The 11,434-nt window shown below is 38.0% G+C and overlaps 1 protein-coding gene across 1 annotated transcript; it reads left to right on the top strand.

The window, feature by feature from the left end:
* The first annotated feature begins 306 nt into the window (after window positions 1-306).
* DDX59 (DEAD-box helicase 59) lies at window positions 307-10,798 on the top strand. Its single transcript, XM_082484102.1, has 9 exons — window positions 307-414; window positions 1,674-2,503; window positions 4,791-4,958; window positions 5,534-5,623; window positions 6,026-6,277; window positions 7,151-7,303; window positions 7,796-7,924; window positions 9,639-9,898; window positions 10,676-10,798. Exons 2-9 carry the CDS (start codon window positions 1,685-1,687, stop codon window positions 10,680-10,682), a joined length of 1,878 nt encoding a protein of 625 aa, XP_082340228.1. The 5' UTR covers window positions 307-414; window positions 1,674-1,684; the 3' UTR covers window positions 10,683-10,798.
* The last annotated feature ends 636 nt before the right edge of the window (window positions 10,799-11,434 follow it).

Raw genomic sequence — 11,434 nt, 5'->3', positions numbered from 1 at the left:
ACAGGGGAGGGGAGCGCGGGGCTGGCCCACTCCCAGACCTGAAGAGCCGAAACTGAACTCACCGGTGACATCTCCCGGCGCTGCGGCTTTCCCCTCCCAGGCCGAGCACGCAGGCCCGGCCGCCACGGGTCTGGCCTACCCCCGGGACCGGGGAGGGTGTCGCCTCTCGCCCTCGGCTCAGCCCGCGCGGCCGCCCCGCTCCGTTGCCGTGCGGCCGGGAGTCCCCGCCGCTCCTCTCGCTCAGTCCCCGGGCGAGCCCTCCCGGCGGCGGCTGCCCGCTTCCGCCGGCTGCTCGCCCGGCGCTGCCTGCGTGGGACCGCCGCCATTTTGTGAGGAGAGGCGGCGGCGGGGCCGGCGGACGGTGGGTAGCCCTACGTGAGGCGCCGTCCTTCCGTCGCCAGCAAGGAGGAGGAGGTGGGCCCGGGCTCCGCCTCGCAGCGGTGGGGCGGGGGCGGGTGTGCGGGCAGGGCGGCGGGGGAGGCTAGCGGATAGAAGCGGCTCCGCGCCGTCTTGGTCTCCCGTGGGGTGTGTGGCCGCTGCCGGGGAGGAGGGCTGGGGCGGGTGGGGGAAGAGGCTGCCGTGTTGCCCGGCAGCCCCGCGGGCCAGGGGGGGCTGCCCAGCGGGGTCACCGCTGGCGGCAGGACGGGACCCTTCCGAGGAGCCCTTGGGGGGGGGGGGGGGGCGTTCTGCCCGTGTCCTGCCCGCAGGTGTGGGTCAGCAGAGCTCGTCTGACCGGGGAGCTTCGTGCCGCTGCCTCCCCGCTCCCGCTTGCTTCGAGTTAAGGAGAAAAGCAGCTGTCCGTAAACACAGAGGTAGCTTTGTGTGTTTTTAGAAAGCTGACGTAAAAAGAAGTTGACAGAGGCTGGTATGCACGGTACGATTAATTCAGAATAAAATGACGGTATTTTGTGTGCTTTGTTTACCGATTGTACCAGAGCAAACGGTCGGTGAGAACATCTGACGCTTTCAGAGTCAACTACTGAAAGTTTCAGAATATAAAAGCTGCGTTTACTTATGGACACTTAATTCGGCTTCCTTGTGTTACAATAGAGACTTGGCAAATGGATCGTGTAGGTCTTTGCTCCTTCTTTGACACCCCGAACAAAGAAAGCTGGACTCGAAACAGATTTACAAACTTTACAGCCTTTGTAAATTTGAGTGGACTTTGAAAAGGACAGCAAAAGGGGTGGTCTTGGGTGGGTCCTGTACTAAATTTCACATCCTTTTCAAAATTGATGATTTTGTTTGTTTGTTTTCATAGCTTAGAACAATGCATGTTTTGCTTCTGTATCTCATCTTAGAAACAACTAACTCTCCAAGGATTTAAATATCACTGACTCAAAATGGATACATTTCCAGACAGATAGTGAAAATTAAAGTGTTTGTTCAACTGCAAATGTCTAATACTGAAAACTAACTGCAGGTGGATGTCTCTCTGTTGTTCCATGCTTCAGCTGTTATTTTCAAGTATGGCTTTACATTGCATCAACATTGTTAAGACTAAGGTCATTTTTAAACAAGGCAGTTTCTAGATATTTTCAGGGATTGAAAGTTGGTTTCTAGGTTTGAAAATATATTTCCTAGACTTTTTTTTTTTTTTTTTTGTGGTAACAGTAAAATGTATCTTTCTCAATGGTAGTAGTTTCTAACAACTGTAACAATTTTCTTTCCAGTATAACGAAGCATGTTTTTACCAAGATCTGTTAAAGTCAAGAGGACTGCTGATGATGACAAAAGCTGTACAGCTAAGAAAAATAAATTGTCTTCTGGAGGTTCTTTGCTAGAGGAGACCACCAAGCTACAAGACTGTAAATCAGTTAGAACAGAAGCTTCTGCTTCAGGATGCAATTTGAATGAAGTTGTACAAGAACACGCAGAACCTGTAGCTGGAGATCTTGGTGTTGCTAATACAACTTTGGGAAAGGACAACCAAAATACCAATGAAGATAGCTCTTCAGAAGAACCCATAAAATCCTTCAGCAAATCTCAGCGTTGGGCAGAACCTGGAGAACCTGTATGTGTTGTGTGTGGTCGCTATGGAGAGTATATCTGTGATAAAACAGATGAAGATGTTTGTAGCTTGGAGTGTAAAGCCAAACACCTTCTACAATCTCAAGAAAAGGAAAAAAAGCTAAAACCTGATCAACTCACAAAAGCAGAACTTCAAGCGGAAACTCACCTGCTTAATACACCGTATTTCTACAAAGATCATTCCTTCATTTTAGGTTTGCGAGATGAGCAGATTGAGAACCTTAAACTGCAGCTAGGTATTGCTATCCAGGGCCAGCAAGTTCCAAGACCTATAGTAGAGTTTGAACACTGTGGTTTTCCTGAAACTTTAAACCATAATTTAAAAACTTCTGGCTATGAAGTCCCAACTCCCATCCAAATGCAAATGATCCCTGTTGGACTATTAGGGAGGGATATTTTGGCTAGCGCAGACACGGGCTCCGGAAAAACAGCAGCCTTCCTACTCCCTGTTATTATGAAGGTTTTGAAAGAGGTAATGAAACTTTGTGTGTTTAGAGAAAGTGGTTTGCAATTTTGTCTCTTGGATTCCCAATGTAACTGAGAATGTAATTGCAGTGTTTTTTATTGACATTCAGTGATTTATTTTACTTTTGATTGATGGAGCATTGGTTCGTGGCAAGGGGGAGGTGCTGACTATTTTTAATGACTGATTTTTTTCTCACTTTGGTCAGGAGGTGAAGCAACTCTGTTAATATTACTTAGTATACGGTTTCTCCTTGTTAAGAAAGGTAGCTAAATTCTGTGGTAATTTTCCTAAATGACTTAAAATAGAAAGGGAAGATAACTCCAGGCACTCTGTGAGTAGTTGTTCCTATATCTTGATATATCAGATGGCTGAGAGAGATTTTTTGGCATTTGCATAATTTCGGAGAGTAATTTCTGTTGGAATATGTTCAGCTGACCATGAAAAAACTACAGGAATTTGGGGTTATATAACTTCTGAAATCCTCTAGTTATACCATCTCCCCTTTGAAAAAGCAATTAAGAAAACCTTTGCTTTGTAAGGACATGATGTATGATGAGAAGTAATGACAAATAGTATTCTGTACCTGTGTGTGGTTCAGTATTGCTTTTTTGCTTTACTGGTTTTATTCCAAAAGAGATACATAAGACTATATTTGAAAATTCTGGACCTGATTCTAGTTGATGTTTTGGACTATTTAGATGCCTTTATGTATTTTTTTTTCCTAATGGATAATTTAAAGATTATTTAAGTAACTCTTTTAATCTCTAAAGTACTATGGAATTAGTTTTAAGAAAAGAAGCATTATATTGGAACATTTAAGAACAGAAGTATTACTATCCAGTACCTTCTCTGTCTGATTATTAAAAGTCTGCAAGACAGTTATATGCTTATAATAATGTGCACATAAGTATTATTCATTGAGGCTCCAATTAATTTCTCTACATGATCTTTCTAATTCTTCATCTTCAGGGTACTTTACAAGTTAATGTATATGTCAAGAAAGATTTTTATTTTGTTGTTTAAAATAATTTTCATTTTTAATGTAAAAGAGCGATGAGGTGTTAAGAGCATAAGGGTAATCTGGTTATGAGATATTTGACAGTTCTTGGCTTCTCTACATCTACATAGATACCTTTTTTTGTGGTGGTAAGTTGCTCAGTTAAACACTGTTGCCCAGTTGAAAACAATTCAAAAAACCCTTCTTGGTGCAAGTATTTAATTATGTAGTTCCTTTGATGATGCAGTGGGAAAGAAACAACCTTCTATTGTTGGTCAGTTGTAAATATTCCAGTAGAAGACCAGAAGTAAACACCTACCATCCAGAAAACTGTTAAGTGAATTTGTGATTGTAGTATCAGTATGTGAGAGCTTTGTTTATTTGCTGAAGAGGTGACCAGTATTACTGAAACAACATGTCTTGGAGCTATACCGTTATTCTGCGCCCCTCCCCCTGTTTTACCTTATATGCTTTTTACTTTGTTAGTATGTGTCAACTGGAGATAGGAATCTATATTAATCTGAGAGGAATTACTACCTGAATTTTGTGTTTTCTGGGTTGCAGAAGAATCAGTGAGGTGATAATTTGGTTGAAGGTCCTTATATAAGGAACAAAAAAATAATTGAAGACTCTGCCACTTTAATGATTCATTTCTACCTGGCTGACTAATAGTGGGGCAGAGGGGTTATTGATTTTATTTTTAAATTTCAAAGATGTGTTTTTGCTGTATAAAGTTCCTATCACTGCTTATCTTCTCTTGCTAATACTTAATGTTTTTATTTAGTGGTGTGCAAGACAGTAAAGGGAAATAGTCTGTTCCTGTAATATCAAGGCTTCAAAAAACTTTTTTTTATGATCTCTAGATTCAACTAGCATCCTGTGTTTTGAGTTCATGTGGAATTTATTCTGAATTTCTGTTACAGAAGTAGTGCAATAACTAAAATAGAAAAGAGCAATCTTTACAAATGACTACTAGCTTTCTGGGCCTTTTTTTTGTTGTCAGGAAGCTATTCTAACAATGTACTTACACATGCATTAATTTTTTTGTTTTCAAAAGCTGAGTAATTGAGGGATAGACTTTCTTGCCCTGCATTGTTAAAGGTATAATCCCTTTCTACCTTCTGTCTTCAGAAAGCAAGGATATTAGCAGTCTAATTGTATCCACAGTAGCTGCACTATATAATTTATAATTTGGGAGGTTTAGTCTCCCCAAAAGCTTTCTCTCTTAGATAGAAAGCTTTTTATCTAATTAATAAAGAAGTTCCATGTTCAACAGATTTCTTGCCCTCTTTCTAGACAGAAACTCCATCTGCCCTTATTTTGGCACCAACAAGGGAGTTAGCAATTCAGATAGAGAGACAAGCTAAAGAACTGATGGCTGGTTTACCAAACATGAGAACAGTTCTCCTGGTAGGAGGTTTGCCACTGCCACCACAGCTTCACCGTCTCAAGCAAAGTGTTAAGGTAAGGACTAACATGGAAAGAGCCTGTGGAGAGTTATGTTTTCATGACGTTCACAGAAAAGACGAATGTTACTGTGTACATGTATGGATGCACAAAGATGTGTTTTTCCTAAGTCTAAACTACTAAAATAATTGTTAGCTCTTGAAAATTTTACAGTAATACTCTTTTTCTCTTTTTTACATTTTAACATCTGATTAAATATATAATAGCTTCTTTTGGTTTTGAAAAAGTTTCATGCATGATATTGCTTCTTTCAAAGGCTGAAATATGCCATTTTTTTAGACAAGAAGTTGTAATTTACAGAAAAACCAGTTTGGTTTTAATAGAGATTACATTGCTTGTATTTAGACACTTCCATTAAAGTTCTAAAAGGTCCGTTTCCTTTTGAGGCTTCATAAATTATTAAGTTATCCATAAAAGTTTTAAGACTTATTTGAACATAAGTAATTTCACTAATTAGTGCCTTTCTCACCTATGTATTGTAACTATACAGTTTTTTTAGGACAGCCATCTGTCCTTTCATGGGATTTCTAACTACTGGGTTTTTTTGTTTGTTTCTTTCTTTCTTTTGTTAGGTTATAATAGCAACACCTGGAAGACTTCTTGAGATTTTAAAGCAAAGTTCTGTTCAACTGCGTGGCATAAAAATTGTAGTGGTGGATGAAGTAAGTTTTTAGTTATAAGGGCTGTATTGCCTATACAGACATCCTTTAAGAGCCAGTGTGGGTGCATAATCAAACTGATTAAACATACAGAGTGTTCATTATAAATATAAAATGTATTTCTTAAGAGAAAAATTAATTTTTTAACACAATTTGAAATGTGTTTGAACAATGCATGTTCTATTGGCTACGGACGACTCGAATACCAGACAGGGTAATGCTGGTAGACCAGTGTGAACCATTTGTTTTTTAATTTTCTCACTTAGCTTTTACTCTGACTGAAAATACTCATGCATTTGGATTAATACATGCCAATCATACACCTTATGGTTCTTCTGTCAGTTCAAGTTCAGGATTCTGCTGTTTATGGAAAAATCTGGTACAAGTCTAACTTTTTTCACTTAGGTGGATACCATGTTAAAAATGGGTTTCCAGCAGCAAGTGTTGGATATTTTGGAAGACATCTCTCACGATCATCAAACCATACTGGTGTCAGCCACGATTCCAGTGGGCATTGAACACTTAGCAAATCAGCTTCTGCACGATTTTGTAAGAATAACAATTGGAGAAAAGAATCTGCCATGTTCCAATGTTCGCCAAATTATCTTGTGGGTAGAAGAACCGTCTAAAAAGAAAAAGCTTTTTGAAATACTCAATGTAAGTGTAATATTTTTCTCATAAGAATAACTTATAAAATTATTCATGTCTTTATACATCTCTGTCAGGTTTTCATCTTTAATTCTAATCTGTATGTAGTGAAGCGGTGGAGTGAGGTTAAGCATATAACTGCATAACTGCACTAACTAGTGCAGTAGTTCTGCAATGTAGGAGCTTTAATGGCAATTACAGGGCTTATTCCATCCCATCGCTCATACCTTCTTCTGTGCAGCAGCAAACTAGATTCCTGTGTTGGGATCCAAGTTAAAAATTACAATTTTGATAATTTTTTTGTGTTTAGCAGTATGGCATCCCAAAGATTTCTACTGGTTATCTGTGAGTGGTAAAGGAATAGGACTTTAATCTTAAAACTGTCATAGCTGCTTTATGGCCTGGGAGTGGTTTGTCATTTTAAAAGTCATTAAAGCAACCAATGAGAAAGCTAATTTAGTATTTTCTTGAATTTTCTCTGTATGAATAATAATATATATCTTTTATGAATACTTTGGGGGGGAATTTTGAAGTCTTGGCTGAGGTTATCCAAGAAGTAAAGAAGAATCTTTAACTGAACCTCAGAACTTAAAGAAATTCAAAATTATTACATAACATTTAGAGAAACATAAAAGAAAGCTTCTGACTTCTAAAAAATGCATGTATTAGGTCTACAAATCATTATATGTTTACGATGTACAGATTGGTTTAGTTTCACGGTTGGTATCTTGCTCCTTCTTATATCGAGTCTAAAAACATTTATTCATCTGAAAGCATTGTTAATTTTAAGAGATAATGAGCAGAAGAAATTGACTCCAAGTTGCTGATGATAAGCAGCAAATTGTTGTAATACCTTCTTACATAAACTGTTTAATTTTATAGGATAAGAAACTTTTCAAGCCTCCAGTGTTGGTATTTGTGGACTGTAAGCTAGGAGCAGATCTGTTGAGTGATGCTGTTCATAAGATTACAGGATTGCAATGTACAGCTATGCATTCTGAAAAGTCTCAGGTGGAAAGAACAGATATATTACAGGTTTGTGCCTCCTGTTGTTATTTGATAGGTTTAAAATGGCCATTTTTTTAAAGGTGGCTTAATTTGAATGAGTTGGATCATAATTTATTGCTTTTCTGCAGTAAAACCTGAAGTATTGATGGGGAAGAGGAGAGACAGATGGGGCCAAGCAAAACTATAGATAATAATGCCATTTTAAATGCAGATAAATACCGGTGACTATTTCCTAGGTTATTTGCTTTGACATGGAAATGTAAATATTCATTTAGCTTTAATTCATTATTTATTTTTTTAACTAAAATTGGGGGTTTGATCTCTCTTTAATTAGCTCTGTGAATTATATTCCTGTTTAAATCAAGAAAATGGGGGGGGCATTCTCTCTTCTGCAATAGAATAATCCCAATTATACACTATAATTCTTATAGTGTATAACTAACCCTCGCCTATTCTTGGAGAGATTAAAAATAAAATAAGAAAAAAGGAATTAATTTTTCTTTATTCCTCCTTTGCCAGGGTTTGCTTCAAGAGAAGTATGAAGTTATAGTGAGTACTGGAGTCCTTGGACGAGGGCTTGACCTTGTCAATGTCAAACTGGTAGTAAATTTTGATATGCCTTCAAGTATGGATGAATATGTACATCAGGTAAAGAAATAATTTGGTAAAGAAATAATTTTCTAAAGCATTATTTGAAAAGTATATTGAAATATGATATCCACCTATGGAAATTTAAATTTAAATGTAAACATAAAGATTATTTTCCTCTTCAGAATATTGTTTTTATAGTAAAGAAAGGTAGGTGCTGAATCTCTCTTCCGTAAGTCTCTTATGTAAATTACTAAAATCTAGAACACTGTTCTTGTATCACTGTAGAACAATGTTCTTATATTAGTTATGTTTGCAGTATTGTTATTCACGTTTTGTACTCCCTTGTATCATTTTGTGTCTATAGGAAGCAAAGTTTACTTGTTTTTACTATGTGAAGAAAGGCCAAATGCCCTCTTTCTGCTCATCTGCAGTGTGGGATATCCATGTAATACAATCAGGAAACCAGTAGTGAACTTTCTTTTCATTCCCTCTTCCTAGTCCAGTATGTCCTCTGATTATTTTGTTTTTTCGGAGGATTTCTGGCGTTAAAAAAGATGGTGTGTGGGTTGCATGTGTGTATGTATTTATGGATATGTACACACACCCCAACCCTAGTCTGGCTAGCAGATCAAGAGAACTAGTAATTTTGGCACTTAAAAAGCCACAGTACTCTACTGCTGTGTCCAGTTTTGAGACCATTGCTACAAGAAAAGCCAACAAACTGGAGAGAGTCCAGACAAAGTTGGGGGCTAGCACACCTGACAGAGAGGCAGAGGGAACTGGGCTTGTTTGGTCTGGAGTGGAGATGTAATTGCAGTCTTCTATTTGGTAATGGGTGGTTACAGAGGAGACAGAGCCAGACTCTTCTTGGAGATACGCAATGAAAGGATGAGAGCCAATCGTCACAACTTGCTCCAAGGACAATTGTGACCTGATAACATGGAAAAATGTTTTTCACAGCAAGTGTAGTCATGCAGCAGAACAGGCTGTCCAGAGAGGTGATGGGGCCTTTGTGCTTGGAGATACTCGAAACTCTGTAGGACAAGGCCCTGGGCAAAGTGATTTAACTTGGAAGTTAGCACTGCTCTGAATCCGTGGAAACGACCTCTAGAAGTCATCCTTCTCATTAACTCCTAACTTATTCTGTGTTACTAACTGCAGTACACTTCTCTGCTTCTTAATTATCTTTCTGCTAAAGTTTCAATCAAGTAGTAAATAAATAAAAATGGTCTTTCCTACCATCAAAACTATCCCAATAGTAACATACTAGCTCTTCCTAAATAGAAAGTCTTTGTACAGTCTTTTCTAATTTGTTCAAGCACTTTGGATAATGCTGAGAAATAATTTTATGTTACTACAACATTGCAAGTAAAGGGCTTTTTTATAGTCGTGCTTGTACATATCGTGCTTGATACAAGATACATGTATGTGGCCTTGCTATAATAAACATTTTTTTAAAACATTTTGTTTGGACCAGACTTACTGTAAGCCTTTGCCCATAGGCTATATCATACATCTCCGTATCAATATTCGACTTCTGGTATGTCTAATAAGCCAGTAGGAATTTAACATGCATTTAAGCTAAAGCTTCATATCTGCATATCTTGAATTCAGGAAGTTTATGAAACCTTTGTGCTTAGAGGTTGAGATAAAGAGATTTGGCCTGGTCACTTAGGTTAGTTGCTGTTTTATAACAGTAAATAAACTTTAAGGATATTTGAAGGATTTCCATGTAATATCGATAACTTCAAATGAGTGTTTGCTTTTTCAGGTTGGAAGAGCAGGGAGGTTGGGTCACAGTGGAACTGCAATTACTTTTATCAATAACAACAGCAAGAAGCTCTTCTGGGATGTTGTGAAGAGAGTAAAACCAACGGGCACCATTCTTCCCCCACAGCTGCTTAATTCCCCATATCTTCATGACCAAAAGAGAAGGGAACAACAAAGACTCAAACAACTACAGAATAGCCTTGTTACAGGAGATAATATTATGGACATTATTAGAAAACATGACAAAAATAATTCTCAGAGGTAACAAAGATATATTTATAGTTATCTTATGTAATTATAATGAAAACATGATTAAAAATAAACATGCAATAATTATGCCTTGTATATTGCCTCTTTAAAAGAAGTTTGTATGTTCAGTTTTTTAAGCAATCTCATTTTTATCTCATCTTTATTTTGAAATACAGACTATTGTGTGTTTGAATTACAGTAGTGCCTAGTAAAAATACTGTGTAACCCTTTTTCAAAACCAGTAGTCTGAGAAGACACTCTTTTATTTTGTTTTAATATTTCTGAATACTCATTTCAGACTTCTTGTGAAACAAGAATGGTAATTTTCATGTCATTATGTTATATCTTTGCAAAGGACATCCCCCCTCCAAAAAAAAAAAAAGGTGGTGACAGATTGGTCTCTGAAAACAAGCCTCTTCCTGTTAGTTTACATAAAAGCTTCCACAGGGAACATTTCCACTAATCCTCAGTATACTCTCTGGGGTATTTTTGTGAACCTATATGCAAGTTTTGTTTGTAAACAGTACTGAAAGTTTAGTTTCTCCTTTATTGCCTCTGGACCAGTTAAAAGTCCTGTTCAAGTGCTTTGCAATAGCAGAAATAATACTAGTATTAATATAACTTCATTGTAGAGAAATAGCATAAACCACGTAAGTTAAATATGAAATTTGTGTGTTTATTTAATGAAACATTATAGTTAATGCGTAAGTAATTATATGTACTTATTTACTACTCACTTAAGCATAACTTGCCATGCTCTGACAGCAGATACTGTTTAATTTTTTTCAGGAAATGAGACCAAAGCTTCATTAAGATAGTGTTGTATGACTTACCATCCAAAGTCTGAGATAAGGCATAATCAAAACTCCACTCCCCCCCCCCCCCCTTTTTTTTTTCCCCTAGACTGAGGCTTGAGAAATTCGTTTGATCAGATCTTTCATGCTGCTGCAATGCATCATCCTTATTTGGCCAACTGAGATGTCACAGGTTGTCATGTGCCTCCTGTGCTCTATATGTCCACTCTTTGTCCACTCAAGGGACTGGCCAAAGTGATAGACTGACTTTGTTTGGTAGCAAACTAATTTTTAAAAGCTTAGTAGCTGATTATTTTTTGTTCCCCAACTAGAAACAAAAAGAGTAGGTCTTACCTGCTGCAAGACAAATGACCTAAGCGTGGCACTGGTGCCAGGGGTTCTTTAATAACACATTTATATAGTTATTAATGACAGACTCCTACTATGAGTTTTGATAATCTTAAAAACTATTTATTACTATTTCTACTATTTTCTATGCAGTGTTGCTACTACTTTCAACATAATCTCGCATGGGGAAAAAAACCTCGAATTTTTAACACACACCCCCCCACACCCCCCCCAGTGCTTTGTCTTTTGTCTCCCTCTGCTGGAATTTTTTTTTGAGCTTTTTCATATTGGCTCAGTTGCACAGTATCTATGAAATGCCAAATCGCTCATAAACCGCATCTGTCCTTCACCAAGAGACCAACTTTTATTTCTCGTGGAGGTTTCACGAAGCGGTACCCGACAACCT

Source organism: Vanellus vanellus (assembly GCF_965231255.1).
Source record: "Vanellus vanellus genome assembly, chromosome: 5".
NCBI classification, from domain to species: Eukaryota; Metazoa; Chordata; class Aves; order Charadriiformes; family Charadriidae; genus Vanellus; species Vanellus vanellus.
The sequence above is the reverse complement of the archived record's forward strand: the minus strand, read 5'-3'. Positions and strand labels throughout refer to the sequence as shown.